Source organism: Citrus sinensis, chromosome 7 (genome assembly GCF_022201045.2).
Source record: "Citrus sinensis cultivar Valencia sweet orange chromosome 7, DVS_A1.0, whole genome shotgun sequence".
NCBI classification, from domain to species: domain Eukaryota; kingdom Viridiplantae; phylum Streptophyta; class Magnoliopsida; order Sapindales; family Rutaceae; genus Citrus; species Citrus sinensis.
The window spans coordinates 8,127,222-8,145,723 of record NC_068562.1 but is presented as its reverse complement, the minus strand read 5'-3'; the positions used below and the strand labels follow the sequence as shown (position 1 = coordinate 8,145,723).

General features: G+C 35.1%; 2 protein-coding genes across 7 annotated transcripts; one reads left to right on the top strand and one right to left on the bottom strand.

Annotated features, from left to right (window-relative positions):
- Positions 1 to 194: 194 nt before the first annotated feature.
- On the bottom strand, positions 195 to 10,664 carry LOC102621815 (1-phosphatidylinositol-3-phosphate 5-kinase FAB1B). 6 transcript variants are annotated; one of them, XM_052444343.1, is made up of 12 exons: positions 10,191 to 10,660; positions 8,905 to 9,752; positions 7,669 to 8,397; positions 6,734 to 6,887; positions 6,250 to 6,594; positions 4,901 to 5,815; positions 4,475 to 4,806; positions 3,938 to 4,061; positions 3,713 to 3,853; positions 1,822 to 3,363; positions 984 to 1,250; positions 195 to 877 (listed from the first exon to the last, which is right to left on the bottom strand). In XM_052444343.1, the coding sequence occupies exons 2-12, from the start codon at positions 9,519 to 9,521 to the stop codon at positions 560 to 562; spliced, it is 5,484 nt and encodes a 1,827-aa protein (XP_052300303.1). In that variant the 5' UTR covers positions 9,522 to 9,752; positions 10,191 to 10,660; the 3' UTR covers positions 195 to 559. The 6 variants fall into 6 exon arrangements, with proteins under 6 accessions (XP_052300303.1, XP_052300304.1, XP_052300305.1 ...); XM_052444344.1 differs by having other exon boundaries at positions 8,905 to 9,793; positions 10,340 to 10,660; XM_052444345.1 differs by having other exon boundaries at positions 8,905 to 9,783; positions 10,340 to 10,660.
- A 6,070-nt stretch (positions 10,665 to 16,734) lies between these two features.
- On the top strand, positions 16,735 to 17,809 carry LOC102609600 (protein LURP-one-related 11-like). The gene is made up of 2 exons (XM_006466068.3): positions 16,735 to 17,031; positions 17,160 to 17,809. The coding sequence occupies exons 1-2, from the start codon at positions 16,786 to 16,788 to the stop codon at positions 17,529 to 17,531; spliced, it is 618 nt and encodes a 205-aa protein (XP_006466131.2). The 5' UTR covers positions 16,735 to 16,785; the 3' UTR covers positions 17,532 to 17,809.
- Positions 17,810 to 18,502: the final 693 nt, after the last annotated feature.

Here is an 18,502-nt window from a genome sequence, read left to right as displayed (position 1 = left end):
AAGCATATATTCTAATGATCTATGCAAATGAAAATTTCTTTCTGAAAAAACCAGCCTAAATAAAAAAAGCATATTCATCCTGGCATGTGGGTAATTATTATATTCAAATCACAAGCAGCGCTGCCAACTTTCCAATTAAAACCAGAAACATAAAAAAATAAAATCCCAGAAAAAAAAAGAGTAAGTGGAGATAATTTTGGCAATGAACATGAAAATCTAATATATTCCAATATAGGACAAGAATTCAGTAAATGTACATGTGGGTTCAAATGCTACTTACAATAAGTAAATGTTTTCTACAAAAATTTCATGGCGAGGTTACGGATATTAAACCACTGAGACATTTATGTGGCTTTACTAGCCTTTATCTTTACATCCTACCAAATAATAATGAATTTTCTTGTTTTAATAAACATACAAATGAATTCCTATAGATATAGAAAAAAGAAAAGAATTGGACTATGAAAAATAAATAATATGAACGGGGAAGGAAAAAGGGTAGGGCTGATTACCCAACTACATACCGGAATGTACAAGCATATGAAGTCACTGTATTAATCTAACCAGTTCCCATTTGTGTGTCTTCGCAAAATTCAGCCTGCAACTTGCTTGGAACGGTAGACAGAGGGAACCATTGATCTGGAACCATCAAAAAGTAAGTAGTCATTGCTTTCCTGAACCTCTTTTTATATTGCTTTGGTGAAATTACAGTTGGTGATGCATTCTTTGGCCCGCCAAGGATACCCGATGCCTTGACCCATGTTTCAAGATGCTTATCCCATGTATACTGCCTCATAAAATCAATGATCCCTAGAACTAACTGATGATTCTCTTCGTCCACTCCAACCAGTAATGAATAATCCATTACATCAATTGACTGCAAAGCACCAGTTGAAAAAATAAAATAAAATAAAATCAAAACAAATTGCAAGGGCTCTCTCTCTCCCATTTTAAATCCTGCAACATATAGATAAAAAACTTACAGCAAGAAAAGCAGTATCATTCCAGACAGCTCTCTCCAATAGGCGCTTTGCCTTGTTTCCCACAAAAATTGGGGAAGTTGGCATTGCTTCAATCAAATTCTGGTCTAGCAGAACCTTGTTGCTCCCACTTGAATCAGGATTATACCGTGAACGTGAAGATCCTTTAAGATCATAAAGCTGTGTCACACTCCTTGAAAACAGAAGATTCTCCATGACCAGAACATCCATCTTTGATTCTCTCCCTCCTTTTAGATGCTTTGTTGTAACCTTTCAAACATGAAGCAAAAAATTAGGATAAAATAAGTTCCAGATAGCGTAATGCATTAAATGGTGATACCATTTGGAATTTGTTTTTGTTAGGGATGTCACAATAACAATGAAGCACTGGACCTGAGATTGTTACTTAAAAATCCTTTGAATAACTACTGTACAGCTTTTCTAATTAAAAATAATTGGCAGAAATTAAGAATAAGTCTAGCTAAGATGATGAAATCTAGGCAAACAAAATAGGCAGGAGCTTCCCAAGTTCAGTCACTTCTTTTTAAGCTTCTTTTCTGCTCCATTTCTGACAAAATCTTAGAACGTTTACAATAGAAGCAAACAAGATATGCTCTGGAGTTAGCAACTTAATAAATTTTCTATTGGGTTGAGTAGACATCAATGTTACTCAAACAAAGAGGTATTCTTCAAATAGCATATGGGCCAATTCATGATTAAAACCATAACAGTAACATTGCCATCTTTTGAACTGATAAATAGACTACGCAGTTTTTCAAGTTAATCTAGATGAATCTGAAAAATTAGCGTACGCAGCTTTTAAGGGCCAGAGGATTGGCACCTGATAGATTCCCAGAATCTTTGCCAGGCACGTTGGACTTCCTGTGCTGATAGATTCAGACAAATATTTAAAATATTCAGGGGCAAATTTTATAAATGACTCCAGCTCTGTCTTTGTGACTTGTTTAATGATAAACCGATCATCCAAGGTTTTGGCAAAGAAAACATTACTTTTGCCACCCTTGGCACCCCACTTCTTACACCGACTAAGAGACCTCACATAATCCAGCTCTGATGGACAACATATCTTCCTTAATGCTTCAAACCGGCGTGCATAATAACAAGTTACAGAATATTTCACCTGACCAAGTGGACCATCATCTTTAAAAGACACTTTTGGATGGAAAGCTTTTGTATATGACAGTGGGTCCAAGATAAGAGAGCTACGAGATCCAGACAAGGATAAAATGCTTTCATCCGTTGAACCAAGACTTCTGTAAAGATCAAGAGTCAACTCGTCAGCAGAGAGATGTGACTGTAGATTTACTGAATCAGATAAAGAAAAGGAAGACATAACATCTCCACCTTCTTTGGTTTTTTCCCCATCATCAACCATTAGTCCGACATGATATTCAGTTGAAACAAGAGCATATGCTATAATACTCGTGGGCTCATCATCATAAACAGGAACCACAGTGTCATTAACACCCACGGGTAGAAACAGTCGAGCACCCCCTTTCAGTTCTGAATCTCGAAAGGATGAGAAATAAATTGGATTGTACCCACTCATTGTATCAAGCTTCTGAGAACTTGACAAAAAGTTCTTGTTTAATGAATGGTAGAAGTTTAAGAAAGGCATCCGAAACCAGGCTACTGGCTCTTCCATATTATCAGGGCCTTTGCTGGACAGAGCAGGTGAAAGAGATTGGGTAACCTTGGCCCCAGTTTGGACTTCCTTGTGGTCCTCCAAATCCAATCCTTCAGTCATAACTGCCACTGTTGAAGAATCTACCAATGGTGAATCAGAAAGTCCATAAGTATTATTTACTTGGTAATTTTCACCCATCCAAGCAGCCTCAAGGGTATCCGACAAATTAGCAACTATGGGCACCTGCCCCTCAGACAGGGTCCTACGTACATTCACCTCAGATTCCAAAGAACCAGATTGTTCACAGAAGCTAATGCTAGCAGAAATATTACCTTGGTCATTTTCCAAAAGATTAGAATCTTGACCCATGATTGTTTCTTGGAGAAATCCATCTGACAAAGTAGTGCTGCTATCACCTCCTTCTTCCCGATCAGAGCTCTTATCAAGTTTTGCATCAGCAAGAAGAGAATCATAAAAAGATGAGCCTGTTTCAGGCATGGCAAGCACATTCATTTGGACAACCTTCTCACCACTTGTTGGGATTTTTTCACCTTGTTTTGATATTTCACTTTTCAAACCATTGCTGTCGATATCCAAATTGGCAGCATAAACTAGGCGGTGATCCCACAAAAAAGATTGGAAAAGTAACTGCCTTCGTAATCGATTGATCTCAAGAATGTCAATAACAGGTTGGCCCTTCGACGCTTCTCTGCTCAAAGCTTTTTGGACTGATTCCTAAATAATTGTCAAGAGCAATCAGCAGAAATAGTATAAAAAGCTGAAAATGAAGTATAACTCAATTTTCTCATCAATTGTAGTTTATAGACATCTAGAAAAGGCAGAATTTAAATTAAATTTCCTTCTGAGGGCCAAAGAACATATGATATATCTCTAGAAAAGACAGAATTTGTGGCAAGCAAATGATATTTTGTCAATCACATTGAAAAAAATTTCACGCCAATTATTGACCAGTCAAAAATTAGTATGTGATTTTTGTGGTATACATAAATGTAATGGTAATGCATGTAGGCATAAAACATAGGTTGTTAGGACAGTAAAATTTAACATCTAGAACCAGCCTCACCTCAAATTCTGCCTTCTCCCTTTGTAACATTCCTTCAAGTTCTACAATTTGGTGTCTTAATTCAGGACCAACTTTTTTATCCAAAATTGGACTCAGATTGTTTAGTACTTCAGAGAATAGGAGCTCTGCCTGGGAAACAACCTGTAAATAACCATACATTGAATCACTCAAATGCAGTGAATCGAAAAGGGAATGTAAGAAAATCAAAAGTGTGATCATTGTTACCTCATCTGCTTCTTTCTGTATCCACTCCTGATACTCGTTTATGAAATCAAGTTTGTGGGGAGGAAGATAGACAGAATGAACATCAATTGATGCATACCGAAAACAAGCAACCATTTTTCCGAAACTGTAAAAGGAAAAGCAGTGAGAAAAGAGAGGGGGAGACGTTTACATATAAACATAAATCGAAAAAAAGAACATTATCCCTAATGATTCTCTTTCTTATCAGCTCCGTACCAATCTACATCCTTGTAATATCGACAATACAATAAAGTTCCTACTCAGGTCCCAAACATTGGCTGACATTATCCAACCAGCACTCAACATAACCAAAAAAGGTTAATAACAAAATTAATTTCAACTCAAACCAACAACACCACAACATCTAGAATGTGTCGGGAGATAACTCTTTGGATCAAGATGATTTATAAATTCCAAGCCTTTTATATTCTTCCATGGGCGGAACCATCTATTGTTAATACTCCAATCATATAAGAAATTATTACCAAACATATCAATAGGAGAGCTGGTGATAATTACCCATAGAAACGAAGACAATCTCTATGTAGAGAGTGGCCACAGCTTGCCACTCTGCTTGCAGCTGCATGGTTTGAAAAGCTAAGCTCCAAAAATTTTCCAAAAGATAGGCCCCAAGCAGCATCAGACATTATTACTCTTCGGGTAGCTGGAGGGAAACCATTAATCCGTGGACATTGAAGGCATCTGTGCCACATCCAGATTTTTCCCTCCCTTTCACCTGGTAAGAGTATTTCTGGTAGTTTCTTAACAGATATAGTGAGGGTGCCCTGCCGATGAGTATAACAATGAACATGTGCTTCTGAAGGCATATCACAAGAACGGCATCGATAATTCTGACAAAATATTAGGCATTTCTGAGTTGCTGAATGTGTCACTGAAGCTTCTGTAAACTGTTATATATACATATGTGAGAAAGAGTTAACTTACCTGATCGAATAAGTGGTCCCTCAGAAACCGTCCCAAGGGTTTATCAAAACTGCCGTAGTATTTGATTCGAAAGAGATGGGATCTTTCACAGACGGTTCCTTTCCACACACATCGGGAAGATAAGGAGACCAAAATACTCTGATGGTCTGAAGGTGATGGAGGAAACTCTTCTTTTAGAAGTTTTGGCTCCTCGGGATAATTATTACTATCCTGTTGGGTAGATGACACCTTTGAATCACCTGTCTGATTTGCAATTACAAAACCACTATTATTCTGGGAATTATTCACAACAATGCCCTGATCTAAAGCATCCAAGGGCCCAAGGCCATCAACACCATGATGATCATTTTTGGCAGCCTGGCGATTGTTGGCTGCAGAAGCATCTTTCACCAAAGTTTCGTTAGAAGCTGTTTCATTTTTATCCTCATGGTGAGACAAAGGCTCAGTGTGGAAAGAATCTGAAATAACTTTCCTTGATGAAGGAACAGGAGAGAAAGAAACAGTTGAATTGGTTAAACTTGAAGTAGGTTCTGTGGACTGCAAGCTGTCACCATTAGATAAAGAAGGCAGCAGTGACTTTTCCAATTTGACAATAGAACCAATGCCAGTTGATGAGGCCAGATCTGAAAATGGTACACTGTGAGATCTCTTATGTTCAGGACCAGGCTGAGGTCCTGGAGAATTTTCACTGGCTGGGACAGTGAAACCAGGTACAGTTGATATAGACCTCTCAATGCTTGATGATTTATCTGGCACCACAATGCTTGGAGCAGGCATTGGTAGTTCAGGTAGAGAGGCCCCTTCATCGGCGAGAAAAGATGTCTCAACTGCCAAGTGGTAAGCTGCAAAAATCCCATATTGAACTACATGTTTCACTTTCTTCAGCTCATCCCCGTTAGCACCTCTCAGTAAAATCTGAAACAGTTAAAACAATAGCTTTTAATAAAACCCTTGTGATAGTTTTCTTAAACCACTCACAAGGTATTCAAGTGATTACTATGGTGTCTCAAAAAGCAAAGCAAACACACTCAGCATAAATGCATCCTGTTGAGAGTTTTGCCTATGGGCTTAAAAGGAATTTCTTGAATCATCCCCAAAAATTTCCAATTAATTTTTCTTGCACAAGCCACAAGGTCCCCAAGAGGTGACAGAGTACCTAATAGCTATCCTGTTTGGATTTCCATACAACTATTCTGTCCATGAGCCATATAAGAGTTTGTTTTTAACTCTAAATCTTACCAACTTTTTATAAAATGAATTTGAGTGAGCCATTTATTTTTACCGTTTCTATTTACTTGGGGGAGGAGGGAGAGGTATTGCTTGGAACGGGTGTTAGTTTGACAACTTACAGTACAGCCAAGTGGCTTTGGGCATCCTTCAAAGAACATCAATGTCTTCACCAATTTCTTTCCACCCTGCCCAGCAGAACCAAGATCTTCCAGAAACCTCTCCACATGAAACTTCTCACAGTAACCCAACTTTGGGGAAGAAATATGATCAATTGAAGGAACTATTTGCGCGCCTGTGCATCGAGATATCCGTTCTAGAAGTGGCCTCCTAGTATTGAGCACAAGTGATACGTTTTTTGCAAGAAGGTACTCCTGTGCAAAACGAGATACTGATTTCTCCACCAGAAGAACGTCAGGGTGGTGCGCTTCTATCTTTGCCACTGCCATCTTCAAATGGTCCATTTCCTAGACAAGGATATAATACTATAAGAAACAAACGAAAAAAAAGAAAAAGCAGGGAAGAAAAACATATTTGTTCCTGCTCGTGTAGAGAAACCAGTAAGCCACAGACCAATGAGAGAAAAAAAGAACTAAAAAGCACAACCTGCTGCAGCAGAGTATCAAAACTTGATAATAGGTTAGAAACACGCTGGTACTCGAGGGCCCCTCCAAGGATCAATAGGCGAGGTTTCTCCATCTTTGATGCCATCCGTCGATGAGCAACATTTTTCTTACAAACAACTCCCTTGACCACCATACTAAAAGAAAAGAATCAAAATATATATTAGAAAAAAATTCTTAAGGGACTACAACAAAATAACATACATGTCTTTAGTCCACTGTTGTAGTTAATAGGCATACTAAACCTGAAAGAACTGGAGGAATGACTAGTTAGCTCTAACAAGTAGTGGTTTATATTCTATCAGAGCATAAACACCAGGGACAAAATTCTTTAACAGGAAAATAACCCTTTTCTTCTCCGGGACAGTTGTATAAACTTAGCAGATAAATCATAGCTTGTAAGAGAAATAAAAAGAAATGTATGTCTATTTCTACTTTCTTATATAAGAGGGGAAAAGGCTCATGAATAGAAGATGGTCAGAGTTGACCGTGAAAGAATTCACTTATTTTGAAATTTTAGCTCCCATGTAAATCTCATTGTGTTCCAGACTTCCAGTAATAAAGGGAAATTCTTTGACTATGATGCTCATGAATATAGCCCCAGGTAAAGAAACCATTAAAATACAGGTCTAGAAATCATATAATTAATGTTTTAAAAAAATTATTCACACAATAAGTTATTTTTGCACAAAATTCTTAGATTCTTCCATAAGTTAATACAATCAAGTAACTAAAACTAACCAACAAGGAATTTAGCTTCTAGCAACCATAATGCTACAATTGTTCACAGGATTAACCAAAGAAAAGAAAGGCGCAAATATGGAACATTATATCATATAACACTGAAGAGCACACACTTCAGGATGTGTAACAGAGCAGCATATTCATTTATACAGAAATCTACTTTCTACCATTTACCTCTCACAACGACGTCCAGAAGCTATGCATTTTACTTTAACATAACCACCGGGGTCCATCCCTCCACCTTTGCTCATATCTGGCTTTAGTAGGGTAGCAGCTTCCCAAGACAAAGATGTAATGATCTCCAACCAGCTCTCTTCATCATCTTCATCTCCAATGGAAAGGTTCTCAACCTGTAATAACTGAGCTACCAAAGCCCTAAAATGGCCGTCAACCACATTCTTCATGGCCTTCTTGTGCTCCTCACTTGACTTATCCTTGTTGCGGGTCTCCCCACTCCCAAAACTGCTTGAGGTGCGCAAATATCCCCACTCTCCTGTAGCATCACCAGCATCATCATCGTCGTCGTCATCAAAAAGACCAGCTTCCCTCTCATCTTCTTCATCTTCTGGTTCAGGGGGGAGCCAGAGAAGTCCATCATTCTCAAAATCCACAGGTCCAGCACTGACATTCTCTGCAGCATATAGAGAACAAGATGCTTCACATTCATCACCAGTTTCCAGTTCATCTTTTTTTCCATGCTGCGAGATCCCTTCCAAGCCTTGAGCCTCAAAACTGCTTAGTAGAGGAGAGGTGCTTAAACATTTTGTGGCAGTATTATCTTGATCAAGATGAATTCTATGTGATCCATCATCATTGCTCATGTCATCAAACTCAAGTGGACCATAGAAATGCCTTGTTTCGGAATCAGACCGATATACACCATATTCCTCCTCCTCATCGCTCCTGATACAAAAATGAAGGCAAAAAGAAAGAAGTAATTAAAATCTTGCCAACAACAATGGCCGCTGAATAGAAACATTAAACTAAAAGCCCATACAAAATGAGCACCTAGGAAAAAATGGCCATATGCAGATAATAAGGAACCACCTTCTTCTGCAGGATCTATCAACTAAACTCACAGTAAAGGTCCTGATGTTAGTTACTTACAGTCACAGGTTGTAACGTAAACCAAATTATCAAAAGTTTTCCTCCTACATATTTTGAGATATCTGAAGATTCACAGAGCACTCCCAGAAACTAGCACAAAGAGCGTCAACTTTCAATCCCAAAATGCACAATTAACCATATACTTGAAGCTATCATTCTACAAACACGTAACGTAAACATTGTAAAAGTGTTATTTATATTGTGCCAAAATATAACTAATGTTTTGGTAAATAAAAGTTCATCTCAAGGCTGTGCACATTTATAATGCTCTACAAAGCAATTAAGAGCAGACAAAAATCCAACCTGTTCATTGAAAATCCAAATTGGTTTGGAGATGTTTCACCTATGTCAGCAAGAAGGTCATTGCACCTTGATGCTACATCGCCTTGTCCGTCCGAGTTTGTCCCCATTATTGATGATTGATGGGGGCTGACACCAGAATTACGTTGAACTTGTTGATAAGGCCCAACAGAGTAAGGCATTGAGCCAGGAGTAAAGCTGCTACAATTGGCAGTGACACTAGATTTAGTGCTGCCAAAACTTTCTGCTGATGGTGAAGTACAGATATCAAATTTGGGAACCAGGGTTCCATTATGAAGAGTAGCTACGCCCAGCTGCCATTGCTTGAAGCAATAATTACATACCCGTAGTTTCTCCCACTGCTCCTGGGCAGTCTTTGGGTCAACAGATGGGGCAGGAATTGAGTTTGATGTACACTGGCCGCAGAAGACTCGACCGCAGAGGCGGCAATGATGTCTGCGATTAAAAACTGTGAACTGGGAATCACATTCGTAGCATACCCTACAGCTCTGATCAGGCATCCAAAAATCCCTTGATAAATGAGAAGGCTCGGATCGCCAAGAAATCCATGATTTCAGTATACTGATTAGTTCAGAGAATGTCTTGTTGGAGGCATCCATTTACAAGCAGTCTCTACTGCCCCGTTCATTATTATATGCTCATCCAATACTCTTAACAAACCACGTCCTAAGAAATTCACCTCAAAACCATGAACAATTCCCCTCGCAGCAACACCAAGATCAAATTCTCAGCCAGCAGCAAAACCTTTTTCCGCCAAACCCTCCAGACCCAGATTTTAATGATCAACAGGCACTGGAGATCCTTGACACCACTAAGGCAGCTCTCTTTATCTGCCTCAATCCAAAAGACAAAATTGACTTCCTATAAAACACTGTATCTATAGCATCAAACAAACATTTACAACAAAATTTATCCCCAAACTTGTATAATTCAGCTAGAAAAACTCTACAAAAATCATTGAACCAAAAGACCAAAATCTCACAACTCTTTAGAAATGAAATGCAGCCTACAAACAAAAACACCAGATTCACAATACCCAGAAGTTCAAAACTTAAGAATCTGGACGACTACTATTTTTGAAAACCCCAATAATGCATCAACATCCAACAAATCCATATTCATCGATTCCTCATTACAACAACAAAAATAATAATTAAAAAAAAAATTCTCCCCTATAATGGGCAAACAACAGTCTGTAATTTGTAGTTGGATACGCGTATGTATGTATGTATGTATGCATGTATACAAATCTCTGATCAACAATTTACCTCAGAAAGATAACCGATAACAATACAACATGACAGTCAAGATCTTCAGATTAATGCCACGTAAGCAAAACCGTGATCACATCAAAAAGCCATCATCATAAGAAAGAAACTAAAGGGTAGGTGAAAAAGAATTGAGAAAATTCCCCTACCCAGATAGCGATTCTTCAAGAATCAAATGATTCAAATCTCCAATTATCAACTTGATCCTCCCCAGTATGAGGAAAGACTCCATTTTCATTTTTTTCTTGAATAAATGCTCATCATTGATCCATCAGAAAGCACCTGCATTTCATTTCATTTCTTTATATAAAATGTATTTATATTCACACAAAAATGGAAACATTATTTTATGATCGGATATAATTATTCTTCATTCAATCTCAATTTGACTAAAAATGAGTCTTTTCCATTTATTTTATTTTTTGTTTTTTTCTTGTGGCAGAGAAAGTGACATTGAGTAACGTGGGTGCATGGTATAATTGGTGGACTCTGCTGTCCAATGAAACGAATTAGAGATCAAAACAACGCCGTTTTACAACTTTCTAACACTAACATAAACTAAAGTCAAACAAGAACAAATTTTGCCTGGTCACGTACGTGAAACAAAGTTTGACTTTTGACAACTGTCTACTTTTTAGCTTATTATGTCCCAATCAATGAATTTGTTATTTGCTGTACAAAAGCCGCGTGCCGCGCCCCTGTCCCATTCTATTGCTGGTTTTAAGGGCAAGGCCATTTTTATTTTGTATTTTATATTATTTGATATTTAATTTCAATACTATACCCACAATAAAAATATTGGATATGCTATATGCATAAAAGAAAATTATACATGGATTTTCAAAATTTATTCCAGTGGATGTTTAGATCTCAACATTTTAGAATTAGATATTTAAATTTTATAATTTCATAAATGGACATAAAAAACCTTCTATGATGGATGAATTTCGCTTATTTAAGTTGAAATAATTAGCGAGCGATAATTTTTAAAGAGTGGTTACTACTTGGCAAACCTCATAACTGTCTCTACACTCTTACGTACTTTATCACTGAGTAGTTACTTAAGTGACTCAACCGGTGATTCGAATTATTTTTCTCTCAATAATGAAGTGTATCCCCCATTGTCTCACTGGCCGACTTTAACTAGATAATGCTAATGTTCACTCACAAAAGTGGAACTAGAAGCATATTTATAAATTATAAAAGTTTAATTGTCAATTTCTAGAACAATAATAGTTTAACTATTGATTGGGAGTATGAATGTCTTTTTCTTTTTTAAATAAAAAATATACAATTCTAAATTGATTTAATTATTTTAAATCAATGTAAACTTGTTTATGTTCTTTATTTGGTATGAAAAGATAGAGCTCTTTTTTTCTTTCGTTTCTGAAATCTTAACTATTAGAAACATTCGAATATTCTTTTTATATATTTCGTGTAAATAAAGTAAAAAAAGAAACATTTATTCTTGCACTTGATTATGTTTTTTTATTTGGATAACTGAAGCTTGAGAGATTTAACCAAATGCCAAGTAAGGAAGGACTTGATAATTAAGTAAATGTCTAAGCGTGGTCAACTCTATATGGTTTCCAACCGCGCATACAAATTATTATAATGCAAATGCAAGCTAAAAATGACACAAATTACAGTTTATTATAAGATTGGTCTGCCAGCTAACCTTTGGTGATTAAGGAAATGTCTAAATGTGGTCAATTCTTTATGGTTTCCAACCACGCATACAAATTATTATTATTTTTTTCTGCGAAGATAATGCAAATGCAAGCTTAAAGTGACGCAAATTACAATTTATTATAAAATTGGTCCGCTAACCAACTTTTAATGTATTTTAGTACTTCTTTAGTATGATTTATTTAATGGTTATAAGTTCTTATTTAATCTCATAAATTTTATTTAACTTTTTTATTATTATTTGGTGTTTTTTAAGTAGAGCTACTGAAGAATAAATAAGTTATTTTACTTGTAATAACAAGAACTCAAATTTTAAGCTTTTGGAAATAGAGATTTGAAAAGTTTTTTTTAAATGTTAAAATATCTAAAATATCTTTTACTTATTTAACAATTTCATTTTATTCATTTCATAATATAACTTTAAAAAACTTACCTATTAAATTAATTCTATAATTTTTAATTAAAAACTCTCACTGACAGTCAATCAACTAAATTTTTTTAATGAAAATTCTACTTATAAAAGCTCTACCAACAAAAATTTTACTTATATAAGCTCTATTTGAATATATATACCAAATAGAGACATAAAGTTTATGTACTTATCAATTAACATAATCTTGAGGGTAATTTAAGATCTCAACTCAAGATATAATATGAAAGGGTATTGACATTTCAACTCCTCAAATTTGTAAACTCATGCCATTTGAAAAATAATTATAAAGAATTAACATTATTTTTAAGAATTTAATTTAAACAAGGAAAAATTTAAACAATTAACCAATAAAATCCTCATTGATTGTTTAAACATATGGCACAAAAGCATGTGTACTTGGTCATTTGCACATTATAAGGATAAAACAGTAAAATTAAGATTAGATTTAAACTAACATTAATGAGCTATGGAGAGAAAGATATGATTAATTAATTATTTAATTTTAAAAAAATTATTAAATAATGTGATTTTTTTTGTAAATAATTTGAAACTAGGTAGATTACATAAACTATGCGGTGAGGGTGAAAATATCCTCACCCAATAAAAAATATTTTTAGATTACCTCTCATGAAATGACATTTTTTAAAATACAACCCAAATTTTTATAAATCTTATCTTATCCCCCACTTTTATTAAGAAAACCCAAAAAAAAAATTCATTGACCTACCCCCATTATTCCCTTATCTTTTAAATAAAAATATGATCAAATAATTAAATAAAAATGAGAGTTGAAGTTTACAATAATTTAAAGTACTTCAAAGATTGTTATTTCATAAGGAGGTAATTCGAAAGTTGTCCTTTGAAATAATAAACTAATCTGCAGTACCCAATGTTTAGTTTATATCATTATATCATCTTGTTGACCAAATTTCGATGGTTTTAGTGACGTAAAAAATATATGTATAGGAAACAGAATGCTTAGAGTCGGTTGATGAGATTTCCACTTCATTTGACCTGCGTAAAGTTGAAAAAAAAATGCTTTCTTTTTTGCTTACCGTATGAAGTTTAATTCTTTATCATTTCATGTAATTGTTGGTCGTTTTCCAATCTTATATGGAAATAGACATTTTTTTTTTATATACACGTATTCGTGACGTGGAGCCCAGGTCTATGTATATGCCCAGAAAAATAAGTATGCAGGTGTATGAGTGCCGTTTATGGCAAATTTTTAAATGGAAATCCATGTTTATTAGTCAGTCATGAGGATATAATATGTGATATGTCATAAACCATTTGAACCATATTTAAATTTGCTATAAACCAATTGAACCGTGTTTAATGTTTGAACTATTGAGACTTATTTTTAGTATCATTAATATCATCATAAATGCGGTCTTAAAGATCGTTTAAGGTTATTATTGAGAAAGTTTAGGAAGATGAAAAATAATTTCATTTTACAACAACTATGAAAGATATATAAATAATATTTTTTTTCAAAATCCAATATATGTTGATTAGGCTTATTTTTAGAGTGATACTATTAGCACCCCGCTAAAAACCTCTTAAAATCTCTTTTTCTTTATTTAACCTACTAAAATACTTAAAAATAATATAATATAAATATCTTTTAACGGCTCATTTAATGATAAAAATAACCTTAAATAAAATAACTTCTCATAGAACCCAGTATTTCATCAATTCTTTCAATTTTTCAATTTTTTCAATTCAGTTTCTTATTGTTCAAATCCATTTTTAAAAGACCGTTCCTTGAAGTTATGGAATTTATTCAATGCCAGCCATTGACTCCGGTCTTCTCCCATCATTCAATCCAATTGCCTAAGTGCAGTAAATCTGATTATGAAGGGAAAAAAAAATGGGTCTTTACTCTTTAATGAGATTAGGAAGATTTCTTTCCCCCACTTGCTATCGTGCTTTCCTTAAAAAGCCTTCTAATTTTTCAATTTATGATTTTCAGTTCCCAATTATTTTCGGTACATAAACGGATCATTTAAAAGTTCGCTTGTCTAGTATGCCATTAGTCGTTCTTAACATAATTCCATTGATGACTGCACATAGGCCCTAGCCTCTATTCCATTTTTGATCTAGAAAAGTGTTGACGCAGATTTCTGGTTAACTTAAAAAATTAATTTACGCAAGAGCAAAATAACGAAAAAACACAAAGAATTTACGTGGTTCAGCCTTTGACTTACATCCACCGATGGAAAAAGACAAATATTTTATTAAGATCGCACTTACAACTTGACTTCCTCTTTTTTTGGTATTTTTTTCCCGATCCTTTACACTCTGAGAGACCTTTACTTTTATAGCCTTCTATAGATAAAGTTATTTTCTAATTTAAACTCTATCTAACTTTCCTCTATCCTCTATGATTTTAATTACAAAGTATCTCTACCTTTTCATAAGTTGTATATGAGTCAAACTCTACTTAATTTGTTTCTAGGCCAAGCAATGTCCTTCAATTGTCCTTCAACAATAGCTCCTCTACTTGGACTTGACTTTTCTTGTGCGATCCATAATATAGAACTGGGTCAAAGGCTGTTTAGAACCATGACTTCTGCCATCCTCCACTCCTACTCCCCATTCTTGGGGAGCCTAATTCTTGCGCCATGTTCTTGAGGGAACATGATTCTTGCTCCCCAGTCTTGGGGAGCATGGCTTCTGGGGTTCATCCCTGGTAGAATCCTTGCTCCCCATTCTTGAGGGAGTATATTTTATGGGGCTCATTCCTAGAGGTAGAACCTCTACTCCTAATTATTGGGGGAGCACACTTTCTGCGGCTCATTCCTGGAGCTAAAACCTCTGCTTCCCATTCTTGGGGGAGCATATTTTCTGGGGCCCCAATCCTAAGGTAGAATTCATGCTCTCCATTCTTGGGGGAGCACACTTTCTGGGGCCCATTCCTGGAGGTGGAACCTTTGCTCCTCATTCTTGGGGAAGCATACTTTCTGGAGCCCATTCTTGGAGGCAAAACCTCTGCTCCCCATTCTTGGGGAGCATATTTTTTTGGGTCTATTCCTGGAGGTGGAACCTTTGCTCCTCATTCTTAGGGGAGCATATTTTCTAGGACGTCAATCCTGTGGTAGAATCCATGCTCTCCATTCTTGGGGAAGCACACTTTCTGGGGCTCATTCTTGGTGTTAGAACCCATGCTTCCCATTCTTGAGGGAGCACACTTTCTGGGGCCCATTTCTAGAGGTAGAACATTTGCTCCCCATTCTTGGGAGAACATATTTTTTGGGGTCCAATCCTAGGGGTGGAACCCTGAGGTAGAATTCATACTCCCCATTCTTGGGAGAGCATATTTTCTGCGTCTCAATCATGGGGGTGGAACTCTGGGGGTAGAATCTCTGCTCCCCATTCTTGGGAGAGCACACTTGTTGGGGGCAACACTTCGTACTTTATTAATTATTTTATATTTTCTACAACAAAAAAGAACCGTATAAAGCTAAAGATTTTTTTTTTGGTTTAAAAATGAAAAAAAATGATTAATCCAAGAGAGAAAAAATAAGAGATGAAAGAGTTTTTTTTTTTTTAAGAAGTGTTAAAAAAAAAGGTTGTTAAGTAACATATAACACATATGAGAGGTGGGTGTAAATAGTTTTTCAAGAAAGAAAATCAGTGGTGTTTAAATGTACGTTTAATTAGATATATATGTTTTGTTGTGGGGCGAATACTGCAACTTTATTCTTAACACTATTGTTAGGTCTGTTATCTATTGGATTTAAGTTTTTTCTTTCACTGATAACGTTATAAGGTTCTTGCATACGATGATCACGTACTAGATATGTTTGATGAAGCAACAGTATATTCTAAAGTGCACGCATGCTTCAGCAGATGCCTGCATAAGCAAATCTAAACAAATCAAAAAGTGCAGAATGAAGTTTTTGGCGTTTAATTATAATCATATCCATCTGTAATCTGAACTACATCAGAAATTTCAGAAGCTGTTTTGACTTAATCCCCACATTGCAATAGTAAAAGCTCCAGATGACATAGAGCCTCCGAGTCACCAAAACGATAAGGTCCAAATCTATCGCCATAGACTAATGAAAATGTTATTATCCTGTGATTATTCAAGAACGTTGCTGATCAATCACAATTGTCTTTTGTTTATTACTGAAGAGAAAAAGTCAAGAAACATGATGTGCATAATTATCAAGTGGTTTAGTATTATAACTCAACTTTGAAACCAGCCATTGTCACTAATTTTAGCTTCATTGCATGAAATGTTACAATTTATATTCGTCCTTTTTTTCTCAATTAATTAATAACCCCACTTGTCTAACAGCTGCTTATGTTTATCTCCAACTTTTTCAAAAAGGACTTGTTATTATATTGATCATAATATATATATATATATATATCATGTATACCCTACTGTTTGAGCATTTAAAAGCAGCTTGGAAAGTGTTGTTGAATTAATCCACAAACAAAATTCAACTTAATTGTATAATGGCCAAAAAAGTTCATCCCCGTGGGCTACTTTCTTCTTCTTCTTCAGCTCCATGCTACTTCAGTTCAAAACGAGAAACCTTCACAATCTGGATGAAGTCTCTAGTCTTGAATGGCAAAGGCTGCACTGTTTTTGATTCTGATGGACACATCATGTATCGCGTCGATAATTACAACTCCAAGAGCAACAATGAAGTTTATCTCATGGATTTTGATGGAGGAGTTCTGTTCACCATCTTAAAAAAGGTACAATTATTATTATATATATAACTTTTTTACATGTAACAACCGAACCAAAAGCTTTTAATTGTTTTTTACATTAATACTAACAGTATGTAAATATATGCTTTTAATATTATACAAATTTATTGCAGAGATATTTCAGGTTATTTGGGTTCTGGGAAGGTTACAAATCAACTGGGAAAGTCGAAACTAATACTAAAAGGCCCGATTTCCTAGTTCGACAAAGCTTCAATATGTTGAGGAGAAATTCAGATTGTGAGGTTATTTTGGGATTGGATGATAATCATCCATATAATTATGCTATGACAAGCTTGAATGGTAAGTGTGCATGCAAGATTGTGGACAACTTTGGAGACACAGTTGCTGAGCTGAAGAGAAAAGAAGCAAGAAGTGGAGTTGTTTTTGGTGAAGATGTATTATCGATGGAGGTTAAGCCTTGTGTTGACCTCTCTCTCGTTATGGGCCTTCTTGTTGTCTACGGTCTCATCAACTCCTTAATGTAAATTTTTGTGTGATCTTTGTTTTATTATTCACATATAAACTATATGTGACTTTTGGCTTGTACTTTATTTATACTACAGTAATATCTTTACAAATTTTGGTATTATATATTGGTGTTAGTAAGTTACTTTTTGTCATATTTCAAGAGTTTGTAATCAAGCAGAAGATATTTTACCTACAAATGTTTTGTTCAATTCTCTTATATGGGTGGAAGAGTTTCCTTTCCATTTACTATGTAATCTTTTAATATTGATGATATGTTTATAAGTGTTTAGGTTTGCATTGGTTACAAGAGTTTCAACATTTTAACGGTATGTTTGGAAGAGGTTTGAGATCCTAACTATTTCATTCACTGCTCAAAAACGATTGTTAGTTACAAAAAATATCGATGTTTGTATACATTATTGGTTGATTAGTGTTGTGTAGATTCGATTAGAATGCATGGAATGTTTTGACCGGCTAGAAAGAAGAAAACATGCAAAGAAAAAGTTGCTCGCTTTTCCGAATTTTATATCTTTTTTTTTAATGATGATTATTTAAGTGATTATAATTTTTCTAGATCTTATTTATTAACTAATTTCCAAAATTCATCCAGTATACTCTTTGTTAAATTACAAACACATTTGGGTGAATTCATCGAAATTTATCAATAATTTTTCCTAAATTTTTAAAATTCATTGAACACTTCATTTTTTATTTTTTATTTTTAGTACAATGGGGCTCTTAACACTTCATTTAATCCAACCATTCGATGTTGTTTCAGATACCGGATACAAAAGCATTATAAAAATGTAATGTACTAATAAAAACATAACTAATCTTCATCCACCCATTTGGCGTCGTTTTAGTCAATCGATTAAAAAAAAATATTAGTGAAAGCTGTAAGTACTGATCCTGTAATTAACTTCAAAAGGAAAACAAATATAAAAAAAAAAACCCACCCAAGTCCCATCGGAACTGCGAAATCAACAAA

Excerpts from the sequence above, each read along its gene's own strand:
- LOC102621815 (XM_025095732.2), bottom strand. The coding sequence starts at position 9,521 with ATGGATGCCTCCAACAAGACATTCTCTGAACTAATCAGTATACTGAAA. Across the intron at positions 1,251-1,821 it reads AGATTCTGGGAATCTATCAG|GTTACAACAAAGCATCTAAA; the intron begins GTGCCAATCCTC and ends CATGTTTGAAAG. Across the intron at positions 878-983 it reads ATGATACTGCTTTTCTTGCT|TCAATTGATGTAATGGATTA; the intron begins GTAAGTTTTTTA and ends GGTGCTTTGCAG.
- LOC102609600 (XM_006466068.3), top strand. The coding sequence starts at position 16,786 with ATGGCCAAAAAAGTTCATCCCCGTGGGCTACTTTCTTCTTCTTCTTCA. Across the intron at positions 17,032-17,159 it reads TGTTCACCATCTTAAAAAAG|AGATATTTCAGGTTATTTGG; the intron begins GTACAATTATTA and ends AATTTATTGCAG.